Genomic DNA, 17,660 nt, shown 5'->3' with positions numbered 1-17,660 from the left:
AGCAATTGAAGAAGCACTCTCTCAGCTTTTTCAGAAGAACTCAAATGCTTTGAGGCACTTAGTGACCCAGCCGTAGTTGAGGTTCATTGATGAAACACAGCCAGCAGTGGCAGGGTGAACAGATAGGTTTGACCTCTCAGCTCTCTCTTAGCCATCCACCTTTCATTTAGGAGGTTTAAAAAGGGCTAAAATTATGACCATTAAGAAGGGCTAAAACTCACTCTAACCTGCAGCTCATGCAATTCCATACAAGGTCACCTGTGGCTTATTTATAGATGAGGCCAGTATTATCCAGGCCTCTTGAGGCTATTTTACCTTCACTTCTTCAGCRCAGTCTTTCCACAGTTGCACTCTGCTTAAGTCAAGTACTAAGAAAGCAGTAGAGGCAGAAAGGCACTGCTCTCTGATTTTGGTATTTACTGCCTGTGACTGGCTGTCAGAATCAAGGGCTTGATAGCCYGAAGGCCAGCACTTCCAATTCAATGTATTTATTATCTATGCCAATCTATGTAATCTCCCTGCAGCTCAGTCCTGTGGTCCACAGCCTACGAAACAGATCCCCCATAGACCTCCAGGCACAACCTGCTTCCCTGTGAGGGCTCCCCCACCCCGGTCTCACTCGGTCCCTGAGCACTGTCATCATGCAGAACTCATGCCCCCAGGGACACCGCAGCTTATACTGCTTCTCCGTTGTGCTTGGTTCTTCCTCTCCACACAGGGAGTTGTTAAGACAGAGAAGGAAAAGCTCTGGCAGTAGTCAGCCTTTGGACAGTCAGTCTCGAGGTTTTTCATGCTGCAAATTCAGTGGCACAGGTCTAGCTAGAGCAGTTTAAACTAGCCATTTCTTTCTGTTCATTACTGCTTTTCATGGAGGTGCAGTCCCAGATCATTCTCACCCCCTGCATCTGGAAAAAATGCAGAACTTCACAGAGGAAAATGAACGAAGAATGGGCACATGGTTGATTACCATGGAAGAATACTGGAAAACATCTCAAACTGCTTTTACTGTTTCCAGAGTTATTTGGCACCAACCCCGAAGGAATGATAAACTGTGCAATCCCAAACAGTGGTATGAATGTTAAAGGATCAGAAAACTTTGCTAGGCTTACAAGTCCACTTACAATAGTTTACAACTGCTCGGGATCAAGACTCCCTACTTCAGTAATGGGGAGGAAAAGTCAGAGCAAGCATATGAACTAGTACTGCCTGTTCTGCCTAAGGGATGCTTCAGCGTCAGACTACGGAATATGGGTGAAAAGCACTTCCCTGGCTGACGGCATARTTAAATATCCACTGGTTCAGCAATAGGACATGAGAGCAGAAAAGCAGAAGAGAATGTGAGAGCCCAAAAGCAGAAGCTACTAATTGCTGAGCTGAAAGATATGGTCTATTAGCTGAAGGGCTGCAAAAATTCATAAACACCTGCTGATCAGACAATGGAGAAGAAGAAAGAGAAGGTGTTAAAAAAAAGSTCTCTATTGAGACCTGAAAGTTCTCATTTCAAGACAACTTAGGAATCTGCAAGCAATGGAAACTACTRATCAACAACTTGTTTATTGACAGAATTTCCTCACTAACCCCATGGCCTTCCCCAAAGCTGCAGGGATGTTGTCTGGAGAAGCAGTGAGGTTAGWGTGATAACTTTGATGACTTTTGAATCTATTAAGAAAAAACAAACCAATACAAATAACCAAAATAATTTAGCTACTTCAAAATCCAACCTACTTTAATGAAACACTGTCCCCTATGTGCAAGGAGCACAGGTTCAGAAAGCCCATGGAGAGAATAACCAAACTTTCCCAAGTCTTTTCAAGAAAGAAATTGCCTGGCAGGATTCCCTGGTATTTTGCCCACATCTGCCGACACAGTGACCACTAGATGTCCCTCTTCTCTCAACACAGATGTCTCAGAAATAATTTCTATTCTGTGAAAACTGCCTCTCACACACGAGACAGCAAACGCAAGGAGACTAGGCTAGTGACATTGTAAAATCCAACCCCTTCCTGATCAACAGCAGCACAGACTTGCTGGATATGACTATTGAAATTCTGTTACAAAGATAAAGGACTTTTCCTATTTTGAGTACTTCATTTGAAAAGCCAAGACACATACAAACACTTCATATTACAAAGCGCCTGATACATCCAGACGGCTTCCACCATTCAACAAAGCTTTTCACCCTGGAAAACACTTGAGAGATCTTCTCTGAAGATGGCTGAAAAACTCATTTTGGTTGCTTTTGTATGTAGACTAAGGCAACTATGGTGGAGTTTTACAGAAAAACAGACTCTTCCTTCTCCTGGCTACAGAGAATCAGAGGTGAAGTTTTGAATTTACTGACAATTCTGTAGCGACATTACCAAGAAAAAAACACGAGAAAGCAGAAAGGCAAGCACACTGAAATCACAGGCAGAGTATTTTAACTGCACGCTAGATATGAATCCTGGCTAGGATATGAAGATCTCTCCATAGAGCATAGCATTTCATACTTGGCACAGAGCTACCTAAATGTGCAGGCAGTAGTCATATTGAAGACAGTCATAGTTTGGAAATGTTTGTTTATCACATAGGCTATGAGACGTAAGCCATATACCAGCATAATGGGACACCCAGAACAGCAGTAGACTTTCAGAGTTCTGCCCAGTTATGTTCTGCAGTCTTTTTGGACAGGTTTGATTCAAAACATCAAAACAAACAAAAGCTATGGGAAAGCAGGATCTTTCTGAAATGTATCTGTGGGATATTCCTTTGGGAATCTTCTACTACTCTCTGGTTGTCCTCCCAGCAATCTCATTTTGGCAAATAATTAATATCTTGTTTCATGGAAAAAAAACAGAGTCAAGTGAAACAGAACTTTTTGTAAGTGAAAAATAGTCATAAAGCAGAACAGAAAGTATCAGTTTGAAGTGCTTTATCTTAGCAAAAACATGGTTGTTCATCTAATTGTTTTAAACAAACTGAAATCAATTTAAAAATGAATGACTATTCAAACTGAAAAGCTGAGAAGTTTAAGAATGTTAATATGAAATGCTTTCAGCTGCAGTCACCTCCAATGCCATAATACTATTAGTTACATAATAAAGCTGGTATTTTACCTATAGTCTGTTTCTTAGTATATGATGAGCAAAGTGTTTCAGCAGGTGCTATCTGCAATTCATTTTTGTGACTCACAGGTTAGCCATCAATATGCAGTTCAATGTCTCAGTGAGTAACACATCTGTAGAAAACGTTTATTTTCTACCCACTCCTGCTATGCCATTGGGAAAGGTTACTCCCCTCACCATCTCCCATGGGGCAACTCCCATCCCCACCTACCATCAGCAGAATGATTTGTGCAAGCACTTCCTAGAGCTAGGTTATCTAAACCACTGGCGTTAGTTTCACCCCTAAATTGGTGAACTTAAWCCTCTGGCTCTTCCTTGAAATGAATTAGGGAGCATTCACACAAACTCCTGTACCGGCAGGGCAGAGGGAACAGTATGCTCTGGCAGAAACGCAGAAACTATCAGCTGTAGAGACAGTTCCTTCCAGCAGCACAGCTGGATCAGGGAAAGAATGGCTTTTGCAGCCAAATTTACCTCTACTATGCAATAATATCGAATAATGTAAAAAGAGCTCACTGCACTTAGGTTCATTTTTGAAGGTAAACTCCTTAATACAGTACCAAAGGGATGAACAAAGCAAGTATAAAGTCCAAATCTGGCATTGCTAAATTACAATAGCTTCACTGGATTTATGCCAACTTTGAATAGGTAGCCTACAGCCAGAATGCCCTATGCTAAAGACTCATACCAACACCACTACATTGCCCCTGCAGTAAGGAAATTCACCCCCAAATATTCAGTGATCCTTCTGAATGTCCTAGATTGGGGAAAGCAGATTATCAGATTATTAGATCACAGAAAGTCAATCTAGTAATTAAAAAAAAACTCAAAACCAAACAAAAACAAAACCCCCAAATCCCTCACATACACACATACTTTTCTAATGCGCATTTTTTTTAGCTCACAGGAATTTATATAACCTGATTTAATCAGGATTCCAAAAATTAGATTTTAGAATCCACTGTTTACAGTTGTACTCTACTATCATATGAAAGTTGCTTTAGGAGTAGACCATGACAGCTGCTTGGAACCAGACATAGAGTCCCCCTTATTTTGTGATGGTTTTAAGAGCAGAAATGAAAACCAATTTCTCAGCTGAAAACACCAATAAAATTTAAATAGATAGAATGTAAATACCAGAGTTGGAGTTTGGAGACAAGTGGAAAGATAATAAACACACTCTGCTTGCTGGAAGAGCTGTACTTGGAGCTCAGCGATGGCTTGGCCAGACCTGTGGAGCTCATTGCCACAAGAGGCAGAGGAACGTCTGGCTGCCCAGGCACAGAGAAGCTGACAGATCCCAACTAGCCACCAGGACGGAGCCCTGCCTGGAAGGCAGGAGCTCCACACATGCCATGGCACACATTTACAGTGAGGCACCAGTGAGGGATGGCTCCTCTGCCTTGCTGCTCTGCTACTTGCAGAATCTGCTTCCCACTGAAACTACTCCTGGCCACATGGGTAGCCTGAAGAAGACAGGAATTTATATATATTTTCTTCTCCTCTGGGGCTACTCAGTCCCAGCCACAGTCCGGCCTTCAGTGGCTAACAATTACCTCTTGGCCTCATTTCAGGGTATTATCTACAGAAGCAGAACACCTTCTCCCAAAAAGAAAGGTTTGGGGGCTTTTGCATTTGGATCTGTTATCAAATCCCCTTGTTTTAAAGTATCCCAATCATGTGTGGATCAGTCCTAAACTTAGCAATATGTATATAGGGAAGAATACTCATCTTGCTCATGGCAATAGGTGGGAAAACAGCAGGAACAATTAGAGATGCATCCTTTGCAAATATCTGGGCTGCTCAAGCTACAATTATTGCCCCCTTTCCTCCAAATTCTTGCCTCTGTCATTTCATTGTGGGAGCTTACCTTTGAATGTGGATTAAATCAGGGCCTGTTTTAAAGTGCAGTAGGAACTGCATAGCTACTGAGTGCTCCATACAGACTCTTCTTCCAGAAGAGATTTACTACGTCCCAGAATAAAGATGTCTTGTCATGAATAAACTAGGAAGAATTAAGCAGGGACAGAGTAGATAAATCCTGGAAAATTTTCTTCTAGCACAGAAGGGTAGTGGGGGGTCATGTATTCATCATACACAAAAGGCCAGTACAGTGCAGACCTCCTCCAACTTACTTTCTGTATACCCATACCTCCAACAAAGTCACAGCTTTAGCTGCAGTTTTAAGAGCCCTACATTGTTTTTGGCTTGATATATTGTCACCTTGTGTCTGAAACATATCAGATCAGGTGTTGACAGTCCCAGGCACGTGTTTTTGCAACCTGTAAGTATTTTTGGTGGAAAGACTCCCAGGAAAGACTCACAGCTACAGATCTGCCAGAGCTGACCCACAAACACACTGCAATACATGACACATCATCTTGGATAAGTATCTTGGCTGTTAATGCAGCAGTATACACCTTAGACAGTATAATCATCTTAAATTTGACAGTCTATGTAACTGGTCAATATATACTGTTCACAAACAAGTTGGTATAATACAGTTTATCCTGGTCTTTTTTTAGAATAAATCAGAGACATTGCTTAGTTAAGTATAAAAACGAATGCCTCCTGTGCCTCTCTTTCATTGCTTCTTAAATGTTTTCAAAAGCTAACAGCAGCACAATGTTTCCCTGAGAGGCAGCTGAAAATACACACAATAAAATCAATTTATTGTATCTAGGTAAGTCATACAACTATGTCTTCTATCATGGAGCTTACTCAATACTCCCAATGGCTACGGAGGTTGGGATCCAAGCACTGAAAAATCAACTGGGTCTGCCAAAGCATTTAGTGATACTGCATTCAACAGATACTCTGTTTTAAAGGAGGGGATTTAGCAGGTGTACTGTTACTGATCACTGTTCTGTATTCAGCCAGAGGCAAAGCAGGGTATAACAGATGATAAGTGTACACAAATCTGTAAGTGTGCTTGCCTTACAGGACAGAAAAGCAAAAAAAAAAAAAAAAAATTGTATTTTAAAAACTCCTTAAATCTCTGGACTGTACCTATCAGTATACAAACAGTCCTCCGGATCAAGTTTCTCAGGTAGAGCAAATCACAGCAGCCAGACCGAGTGCCAGGCCACAGTGGGGCCTCAGAACTTTAAGAAGTATTGTGAATTGCCTTAAGCTCTCAAGAAATATGACGTGTGAAAAAGCACCATTGTTTTCGTATGACTGTTCCACGTAAATAGGAAACAGAAAACAAACTGGGTATGCTGGAATCCTCTTAACTGCATAGAATTTTCTTTCCTGCATTTGTCTTTTCAAATAATATGAACTAGTGAATACAATTAGGTTATCGCAGACCAAAATTTTGGAGAGCTGAGCTCCACCCACTAGGAAAAGGAAAGTAATTGCACTTACCTTCAGCATCACAATGTGTCACAGAGCTGCTGTGTAATCTGCTCCACATCGTCTGCTGTATAAACACTACACAAGGCTGCTAAATACTTGGGACAATGCTGTACCTTACACTTAATGGTCTCAGTGTCTACTTTCGATAAATTATTATGCATGCAAAGACTCATGAAGTTGCTATTTCCTTTCACCATAGCACACCAACATTTTACAGAATGCTCTAAATGGATGTTTGTTGTCCTTTTGTAGAGCATGGCAGCAGACATTAAAATGGGTATTTCAGTCAGCCAGGCATGCTGACTTGCTTCAGAAAAACAATCTAGTGGAGCTGAGGAGCTCTCCTTTTGTTTAACATTGTTTAACTGTGGAATACCTTGGCTACTTCTGTGCTTTCTGCTACCATGAAAGTGAAGCTGATGTTCACCAGATCTATGCCACTGCAAACACATACTATCCGTCCTTCCAACTCATTTTCTGATTTTCCAACAGCCTCAAGTGCAGTTAGTATTTTGGGATCCTGTTAAACAGAATAAATAACCTGTTACATTTGCAATACTTTTATTATGCAATACACTATGGTAAAGATGCATTTCTGTCTCTATATACATCTTTAAACCATTGCCAGTTATCTTAAATGAGTGCTTTCATTTAGAATTCTTGTGGTGAGCCCCAAAACAATATATTCTAATAATTATGAGCATGATTGTGAGAGTTCAGAAGTAAATGAGGTATATCAAATACATTTCAGAAAGTTAAATTAAAAATTACATACATTTCAGTCATGAAGAAGAAAAATAAATCACTCCAAGGACTGGAAATGGATTGTTTTAATCTCTAAGTAAATTATTCCAATCTAGTTAACTCTGTAATTACTGAAAGTTATGAGCTGTGTGACTTTTTGCTGTTTCTTAACGTTATATCTCACAAGCTGATAGCTTTCCTGAGAGTCAAAGGCTATGGGCTTAATGGGCATAGAAAGCAAACTACCCATGTAAAGACACAGGTGAAGTCTGAAGCATATTGACATGGTTGTCTCCACTAAAACATGAGRCCATCTGCACTACTACTTCTCATGCCCCTTTTCTGTTGGGGAAACATTTTAGYCTATCAGCTCTCAAGAGAATTACTAAGAGATGGTTATCTACAGTTAACACTGAAAGCTTATTGCTTCAAAGTGTAAATGCAGAACTGTTAAGAGATGCCTTGCTGGACAAGAAATCTTCAAAATTGATCTGAACAGACAGGCCCAAATGTCATCTCAGAAGATTCTACATATGCTTTCTACAGAGTACCATTTAAATTATTTTCACAGCTTTGCTTTTTTGCAGATTTCTAACTTCTTCTTCTGCTGATGTTCTTCAAAATGGCAGGGAGTGTCCACTTGCTCCAGTGTATTGCTGCCACCCCTAACCATCTAACTGTATAAAAAGGGATGCAAGCAAAACTTTCTAGTTTTTATGCCAATGAAACAAGAAGATTCAGCAAATTTTAAATGGATGGGGGAAAAAATGGCATAAGAAACATTGTTTTCCAGATACCTAAAACAAGTATCACGACATAATTTTCTGAAATAATTAAAAACTCCTGAGAGACTCTCTTTGTTTTTCATTTATTTCAAACATTTTTCAGCTTTCACAGCAGCCTGAAGGTAGAGTGCTGCACTGAATCAGAAAGACCAGATAAAAAATTTCACACTGCAATTATATGAAATCACTTAAATTCAAAACTTAAAATTTTAGACTATAATTGCAGAAGAAAAGCTGTGTTGCTGGTATTTTGTAACTAGGTGAACTGCATTCTGCACTTCACCTTCGCAGTATAAATTAAATAAGAGTACCTTTGGTACAGCTCCAAAGCGAACACTGTTGATCAGGGAGCACTCTAATACCTGTCCTTCCTGAAATACAAAGAAAAGGTAGATGAGTTCAAAGGTCTATTGACACATGGCTCCAGGTAGGAAGTGAAGCAAAAATAAATAGTCTTATTTGCAAACGCTGTTAATTAACACTAAACAACATATTCCCCCTTCATTTCTGTTAATTCTCTAAGTACTTCACTTCTGTGAATTCTAAAAGAGGACTAAGTCTAGCTGTGTAAATAAAGTCACATAGCATTTTTTAAATTTAAAAAGATTAGTACTATGTAATATACATTACTGACATAATTGTAGTATACCTTTCCTTCACTTTTCCAGCTCAGAAAAAAGCCAAATTCATCCACTTGAAAGAGACAGTTGGTTTCAAAGACAAAAGACTCCTATAGAAAAGAAAGTATAGACCAATATTTYAGTGACTTTGAAAAATGCTGTAAATTAATTTCCTCATCAAAAATAAGCTTTTTACATTTTCCCCAACTGTGTTCCTAGAGAATTTTCCATTTTCAAGCAATCAGAAATGATGAGTGAGGCTTTTAACTAATGATCAATTATAGTGATTTTTTCTTTCTGCTGCTATCTAAGATATTAGGATACCCTTAATTAATATCTTCCTACTTCTCTTTGCAATCATGAGGGTTTTTTGTTTAGTTTAGTGGGATTTTTTAAATAAAAGCAGTGATTCTTACCTAATCAAACACTTCAGTGAAACAGAACTTCAAAGACAACATCCAAAATATGCAAAGGCTAAAATTATGCAATTTGCCAATACTGCACTTGGGATCAAACCACCATATTTTACTGTAACATTTAGAATTCAGAAATGCTTCTCTGTTTGACTACCACAGTATGTATGCCACAAGTATTTTTTAGTGAGTGTATCAGGCAAGTAGAGTTTAAAGGATATTGACATATAGCAAAATCAAGAACGAATGGCATACAAAGAGACGAGGCATGGCAAAAAATCAGATGAGTTGAATTAATGAATTTCCCCCACACACCTCCAGCCTCAATTAATACACTAGATATCAAGCAAAATGTAGGGAGACATCACACTATGCAGAATCAATCATTTTTTAAAAGAGAAAAGGATCTAGGGCTTCACGAATTAAAAGGCCACATTAAAACAGCAAACAAGCATGTGTGTAGGCTACAGCAATGCTTAGTGATTCAGAGTTCAAAAYTTTGTTCTGTTTTAAAGATAAAGACTGGGGGGACCTTTCTGATATACCATGTCCTYTCCAGTTCATCAGGACCCTCTACAGGACTCTGGAGCCCTAGCACTGTACTGACACGTTATATAATCTTATTTAACTCATCATTTCTCCTTCTTCCCATGTAACCTTGTCTGCTAAGGTAGGGAAATAAACATGGAATTTCAATGAAAATTGGAAGCCTAATCTGAAACATTTCTCTTGAAAATTGCAAGTCCTATGCTGCAGTCACTGGCTCTCGCTAAGTTTGCATAGCACGCCTAAAGCAGGGGTCTCTCTCTTGGGTAGGCTATCTAGTTACTACCACAACACAATTAAATAACAGCCTATATATCTCATAAATCTGATTATACCAAACAGCCAAACCATTAAGTTCTCACTGTTTACAGGCTACACATCTTAACTTCTGAGTTACTGTTTTTTACAGCCCTTCACGATTCCTGTAAAATTCTAGATGAAATATAGAGTTAGTTACCCAAGCAAAGGGCTTACAATGTTTTCAGAAGAGTTCCCTTCAATAAAACTAACCAGGCTTCCAACTGTCCCCTACCTAACCTGGTGTAACCCTTAGCAAAACTTGCAGCAAGGAATGCAGACAATGACATACAGACGGACAACATTTTGCACTGAAGGTAGCAAGTAACACCCCTTTCTCTAGGGCTTTGAAAAGCAGCAAATTCAGCTGCAAGGAGTAATACTTAACAGTGTTGACATCCCACTCCAGGACTACTTAACATATCCGGCTGGGTACACCTGACTACTGTGAAGAAGGGCTCCATTCTGAGATGTCTCATTTTCYCTATCACACATCAAGGATCCAGGTGCCTCACTGAGGGCTCCTGATCTCACTCTCAGATGTGGGACTTGAACTCGCTTCTGTATCTGCCTGCTTCTCCCTGCTCGCTGCCTAAGGCGTGAGAGGAGAGCCACAGTCACACAACGGGCCATACTCATTCACTCAGGTCCACACAGGCCAAGTTTCTTAAGAAGCATTTGCTAAAAGAAAAACACAGCTTTTTCTACCTCTCTTTTATAAGGCTAGTATTCGATGTCCACTAGTGTCTTATTAGTTTACCTGTGCCCAAAACTGAAAATACAACCATCCCCACCTCAGCATTCCTCATGATAAAAAATACCTTCTGCTTACATTTCAAAAGATAAGAGGAAAATACTAATGTCCCAGAAGGCGCTTACTGAAATACTTTCGACTTAAGAGATTTCCTGTCCAAAAAAGATTAAAAAGAGCCTGATAAAACTATTCTTACAGGCATATCAATGCAGAATACAAGGTAAATGCCTAGACACTTTATTTTGGCTATGTAAAATGTCCCATTTCGCATTCCTTTAATAGACCTGGATTAAAGCACAGCTGAAAGTAGGACCATAGGAAACATATTTTACAGAGAGTACAAGTTGATTTTTTAAAGGAGATAAAAACCCTCCAGATCACAAATGACACATCTGACTCAAAATATAAATGTTCTGTGTTCTTTTATTTTTCCCTGTGAGATGCAGGTCCCTAGTTCACAAGTAAAAGAAGATGCACACAGATTTGATACATGCACAAAAAGTGGAAAGATGCACTTTGTTTGGTAATGTGCTTTGTGGAACTGCAAAGACGAGCTTTATGCACATTACAGATATTTTGATCCAAATCTCCCCTTTCTCTTACTCAGGGATTATTTCAAATCAGAGGATTAAATATATTTTAAGGTTATTTCTTTTAAAAGCAAAAGACCTGTAAGATTATAAAGTATGTCAGTATTTCCTCCCCGCATACATTTCTGGAGTTATTTGACACATTTCTGTGTATACAATGAAAACAAAACGTGAAATATTTTGTAATATCCACATATTTAAAAGAGATTAGCAAATGAAATGCAACCAGCTCTTACCTCTTCATATCTATCAAACACAGCTCCATCTTGCATAAAAGAGGGAACTGGCTTCTGCCAGTTAAATTCATAAGGTTTTGCCATGATTATAGAAGAAAAACCTGAAATAGAATGAAAAAGCAGAGTTCAACTGCTGTCTTTTAAAAGGAGTCTTCATAGTCTAAAAAGGAAAAAAACAGTGACTTTAGCTTTATTTTTCACACAGTAGGAGTATTAGAAAAATATAATCGTGCACTTTCAAATCAAGAGTTTTCCTCATAAGCATATTTTCATGTTTCATAAGTATAACTTTAAAATGAAAAATGTTCCTCAAATGTGTGACTGCACATAATTATTTGAAAAAATATGTAGACTGTAGCATTGCACTGGTCTAAATATCTGTTACACCACTTCTAGAGCATAATTAGGCTGGGATTAATGCAGTCCCAGGTAACACAGAATATCACAGCTAGTAGTATACACCAGTGCTTCTTTTCCACAGGAAAACATCATATACCAAATAGACAGGATATATTTTTTAGTGCTCTAAATTGCATACTGTATACTTGCATAACGTATTTTTACTCTGAGCTTTGTATTTCAGAATCCATTTATACTAAACACAGTCCTGTTCTTTTTCAGTGATATTTTTACACATAGCTAAAGATATGGATAATATATAGGTCAAGATTCATACGGAAAAAACTGTTTAGGAATATAGGGCATGAAATAAAATTAGCTGCCAGCATTGTACAATTTGTGCAAGTTCAGGGATGCAAACAAAATAAACTGTTGATTTAGAAACTAAAAGTCACCAGAAACAGTTCTTACAGGAAAAAAAAAACTAATTATTCAGTATCTTTTCCAACACCCTTGTGCCTTATTGGGTATGTTACTTTACACCACTAAATGTCCCAGCTACATACTCTGAAATACTACAGTTTACTGTACCTGAAGTAAAGTGCATCTGCATTGTGCCTGCTTTCTAATGCCATCTTGGACATCAGTATCTTGACTACTCCTCTACACAATACACTATAAAGTTTTGCATGAGAAGTAATATACTTGGTAGGGGTATCACAGGATGGCAACTCTGACTCACAGACAGCAAAAAATCCATTTTGCAAAACAGTACATTGAGGATGTACCTAGCACATAGTCATAATAATCTGATGCCACATGCTACTGCCTGTCTCTCAAGTGAATGCAATCGTAACCCTGCTCTCGTTTGCTTGGCCTAGTCCTCCTCTGACACCTTACCAGAAAGGCTGCTCAAGAAAACATCAGAACAAAAGCCTGTGCACAGCCCCTCAACGTGGAAGCTCTTTGGAGAAGCTATGGCATTCTTAGAGGCCACCACTCGTTTCTGCAGGAGCCCCAAGAGCCCAAAGAGTCCTCTGGCTCAGACTCACTCTTGCTCAGCACAGATCCGAACTGCTGTTTCTYCCTTGCATGTCCCCAAGCAGAGCCTAGCACAGATGGTAGCCCTGCTTCTCCTGGACCTGAGCACGTGACCCAGAAGGACCCCTGCTCATGAGGAACAGGACAGGGCTTTCACAACTGGGGCTAATGTGCAATTGTTAGATTGTAACAAATAAAACCCACCCCACATGGGGACCATGCTAAGCCACACTACTCCAAGAGCAAATCCAGCACTGCAAGTCATAATTCAGTCTTCTGATTTCATTTGCTCCAAAAGACAACAATCTTCACCAGCCCTTAACTTGGCACTTATTAGGCCTTACCTTTGTGGGACAGATACAGAGAAAGGAAGAGAGTCATCATCCCAAGGCCTTATCCATTCCCCGCACCCCGCTCCCTAACATCTCACTCGCTTCAAGTGTCAGTGAAAGCCCCTGCCTCCAAAGCGAGGGTTAATCCAGGACAGAGAGATTTGCTTTTCCCCCACACTGTGTTTCAAATGAGATTCAACAAATCACAAAGGTCAGAAATGTCTACTTAATCACAGGAAGCAGAAACTGAATCCTGGGGGAGAAGTTTCACTATATGTGCCTTCACCTACTTAATCACTGTCTACCTCTAGGATGAAGATACAAGGCTAATCCAATACAGCTATTCCCTCTGTTATAATGTAGGCACCAAACCCAAGTAAGGTTTGTCCAAATAAGAATATTAAAAAGCATACATAAAATTCAAGGGAGAGCATGACAGTGCATGTAATACAAACTGTCTTTGCAGTGCTTGTTCATGCCAAAACTCTGAATAGCAGACTAAAATATTATCAGTTAGGTAGAAAGGCTTCCACACTGCTTCCAGACGGAAATGTCTACTTGGACATAACTTAAACACAGAATAGATGCAAGTGTGTGTACATACATACATACACATATATACACATACACACACACACACACACACACCCCCATACGGTCATATTCCCCTTCTTATTAAGAAATTCTAACAAGCGTAAGAACAAGAAAAGGACACAGACAATACTATTAAAGAACTATGTCCCACAGTGCCTTTAAGAACAAACACTTTTGCTCATATTTTACTGAAAAAAAACGCAAAATACATTTTGATGCTGTCCATCTATTCATCTCCTGCCTTTTTTTGGTCATTGATACATGAATATAAAAATATAGAGCATGTTTCTAAAATGTATCAATCCATTAAATGAGTTCATTCTCTAGAACTATCAAAGAAACAATTTGTCAGTTATATGTCACACCATTAAGTGTTCACTCCTTTTAAAGATGGCCTGAAAACTCGGAACAATCTGCAACTAAAAGAGAGAATAAGCAAAATAAATACAGGACAAGTGACCAGGACAAAAAGGTTATCAGCTCTATTTAGTGCCCTATCAAAAGTCCATGTTTTTGCCCTGTGTATTTGGCTTTTTACTACTCTGTAAAAGAGGAGTAATATCTTCCTCATGAGGGCCACACAATGTTTTGAGGTCCTTTCAGGGAATGTACCAAAATATTGTATATTTATTATTACTCTCATAATCTTAGTTTCTTTTTTTGGTGTAGATCAGTGCAGAGCTGCCTTCTCCTCATTCCCTAGAGAAAGCTGAGTAACAGACATGCCTCAGCAGCAGCGTGATGGCATCCTGTTCTGGGCAGCTCGCAGACTTCATGCAGTAGCCCAGGATAATCACTGTATCTTGAAAATTTCTCCTAAATTCTCCTAACTGCAAAGCTACATTTAGACAAATATAGCTTCAGAAGAACAGTTTTCCAACTTTGCAGGCTTTATTAACAGCAAGAGCCGAAAACCTAACCCCCAAAACCTATACTATGTAACAGTTCCTCAAAGAATAACTCTTGGAAAAATACCCCTTACATTTAAAGGAAACTTAAAACATACACACCCAAAGTTATACACATTCCATTTTTACAGCACACTGACCCTTTCCATGTAAACATACTTTTATCTGTTTAAATGATTTTTACTATCAGAATGTACCAGAGAAAAGTCACTTCATATACAAGATAGGTAGTTTATGCACCAACACACATTGCCAGCATGTGAAGTTGTTCTGGGAAAGGCAGATGCATTCTGTGCTAAATCATAAGAAACATGATGACACTTTTAAGGCTGTGAAGAATACTCTTCCACAATCCCTATACTGTATCCATGGTCTTTACTCCTTTTTATTGACACTGAGGTCCCTAAGTCTCAAATTTTAAGACCTGCATACTCCAGAATTGCTCTGAACTCATATATAAGACAGCTCATAACATTTTCACTCAGCAGTAATGTGTTCAAACTGACACCTATCTTTCAGAAAGACTAATTASCTTAGCACTACAAACACGCACTTTACTGCCAATTCGAACTTAGCCTGAGTTCATCATCCAGCCACAGAAACACAGCTCTGTAAAAATCCTTCCTTTACAGACATATCTTCTCCCGGTCTGTACTTACACAGTGTGATGAAGTTGTCTCGTTACTTCACTACTGATAAACTAAACAGATTGAGCTCTTCAGTTTCTCGCTGCAAACATTTTTCAAAACTTGGAGTCGCTCTGAACTCTCTCCAGTTTTCCAGCTCCCTTTCTAAAGTCAGGAGTCCGGACCAGGACACAGTAGCCTCGCACAGTCCTCTGTCGTATGAGCCAGAATTACAGTCTTATTTGCATAACCTTGCATTTAGCTGCACGGAAACACACTTGCTTGATTGCTCATCATTTACCAAGCAATCAAGTTTTGTGTTGGAGACTTGAGCTCATCATTATTTACTGTCTTACCTATCTCCTGTCTAGCTTTACTCTCTCACAACTCAGTACAGTTTACAGATGAACTGAGACAGATGAAGTGTGAGGGAAAGATGGTTTGAGTACATGTAGCAAGCAGTCAGATAAATTGTAACAAACCAGATYTTTAAGCCATATGCTTTAGCAGCTGTGCAGTAGGTGAAGAAAAAATTATCTGCCTTTACAAGAACTCTTTTCAGACTCACAAAACCTCTTCTCCTCCTCTCAAAAATCTGTTATTCCCTAACCCTGTCTGCTTTTAAGACCACAAAAAAGAAAAAGCCTTGTCACTTCCTGGAGCTCTTGTAATCTTCATCAATTTCTGAGCAGTTCAAAAAAAGGTAAAAAACAAAGCAAACTCAAACACGGTATTCCAGCTTTCACTTGRTTGCAAATATATGCATGCATATACCCTCATGATGAGGATTAAGAACTACACGCTTTAAAGATGATATTTAATAACAATGCAATGTCTGAAGACTCAATTCAGAGAGATCACAGATTTAGGAACTAAATTTAAAGGTAGCCATATTGCAATTTTAATACTTTTAAATGTCCCCTATGCATTAAAATCAAAATCCTCTCACTGATTTAGGATTCTTAAAATATCCAAATCCCTCTGCATACATACCTTTCACAAAGAGCAGGCAAAACACTCATATAAAATACACTSTAGGACTTGATCAGTGACCACAAAGAAGTAATAGGTAAGTCTCCCAAATTCAGCAGTTAAATGCCTTTTGAGCTATTTTCTGTCCTTTAAACACTTGTCTATCCCTCAGGCCATCATTTGGGTCACAAGAAATAAAGCTCCTTTTGATTCACCTAGAGTACCCAAAGGGAGAGGCCACAAAATTAACCACATCCATAACAGCATTATTTAACATAAAAATCTTCCTGTTCTGTAAGCTTAGCTGTACTAAACTAAAATGAGGGGGAGGGGGACACACTACAGGACTGATGGACTATAAATTCTGCTTTTTTCTTTCTTCGACCAAAACAAGGACAAGGTGTGTCTGAACAGGAGGAGGAAATGATTCTGTTAACATAAAGCAGACAAATGTTTGGGGAAAGAAGTGATATTTTAAACTAACTCGTAGGGCTGGCTAGTGTGATGGATAGGATACTCCTTGGATCCCACAAGCATCCTGTCAATGTTGAGACACCTCTGGAAAGGAGCGCAGTATCCGTTTTCATCCCGCCATTCTAAGACACGGCTAAATCATCATTTCCACAATTTGCTTAGCCCCAAACCTTATAACAATATCTGCACTATTTTTTTTAGTAATTATTATTTTGCCTTTCAAATTAATCATTATTTGCTGAAGGTGAGGAGGCTCCGTATCTTCAATTTCTTATTCTACCATTTCTCTCTTCAAATCACACTACCTAAAAACTGCACTATTTACTGTCTGTGTGGTTTTCAAGGGCAATTTATAAGCATCTGAAGAAAACTGCAGTCAAATTTAGTATTTTTGACCAGTGGCATTTATTTTCTCAAAGTAATAAGGAAGCATTTTTTTAAAAAAAACTAAAGTATTTCTGACTCCTTTCCCTCTTCAAGTACATATATCCTTCACCACCACTCCTCTTTGGTAAACAACAGTCCTTATGAACAAAACCAACTAGATCCGCATAAGCAGATCATGTAACTTTATAGAGTTGTTTATGGAGTTCATCACAGTCCAGAAAGTCTACCTGCAGGGATATATTTGCAGGGTTGTGGGCTAGAGATAGAAACAGATGGTGCAACACTGAAGTTCTTGTAAAAATGCTTCATTCATGTATTTATTGAGACTCTAATGCACTTTGATATGTGAATATCATAGTTTTTTTCTAGATCTCTATGGGAAAAAGACTCAGATCTTTGAACATTTCCTTCTCAGCGTCAAATTTATTTAGTCCTAAATGTACCAGCATGATCATATGAAAAAATGCACAGATGGGGTATTTTTAAAATACAAAAAGTATGGTTCCTGCAAAAGAACTTGAAATTTAGAGTGAAACTT

General features: G+C 38.8%; 1 protein-coding gene across 7 annotated transcripts in view; it reads right to left on the bottom strand.

Moving 5' to 3' along the window:
- Nucleotides 1-17,660, bottom strand: part of PLCB4 (phospholipase C beta 4) — a 222,800-nt gene that overhangs the window by 88,891 nt on the left and 116,249 nt on the right. For all 7 annotated transcript variants that reach the window (XM_085299169.1, XM_085299172.1, XM_085299171.1 and 4 more), the window contains 4 exons: nucleotides 11,450-11,550; nucleotides 8,643-8,723; nucleotides 8,305-8,364; nucleotides 6,841-6,984 (listed from right to left, as the gene is read on the bottom strand). In XM_085299169.1, coding sequence (XP_085155295.1) covers nucleotides 6,841-6,984; nucleotides 8,305-8,364; nucleotides 8,643-8,723; nucleotides 11,450-11,533 — 369 coding nt within the window. In that variant the 5' untranslated portion in view covers nucleotides 11,534-11,550. The remainder of the gene's footprint in view (nucleotides 1-6,840; nucleotides 6,985-8,304; nucleotides 8,365-8,642; nucleotides 8,724-11,449; nucleotides 11,551-17,660) is intronic.

This window comes from Rhea americana, unplaced genomic scaffold (genome assembly GCF_003343005.1).
Source record: "Rhea americana isolate MKP2758 unplaced genomic scaffold, rheAme1 scaffold_146, whole genome shotgun sequence".
NCBI classification, from domain to species: Eukaryota; Metazoa; Chordata; class Aves; order Rheiformes; family Rheidae; genus Rhea; species Rhea americana.
The sequence above is the reverse complement of the archived record's forward strand: the minus strand, read 5'-3'. Positions and strand labels throughout refer to the sequence as shown.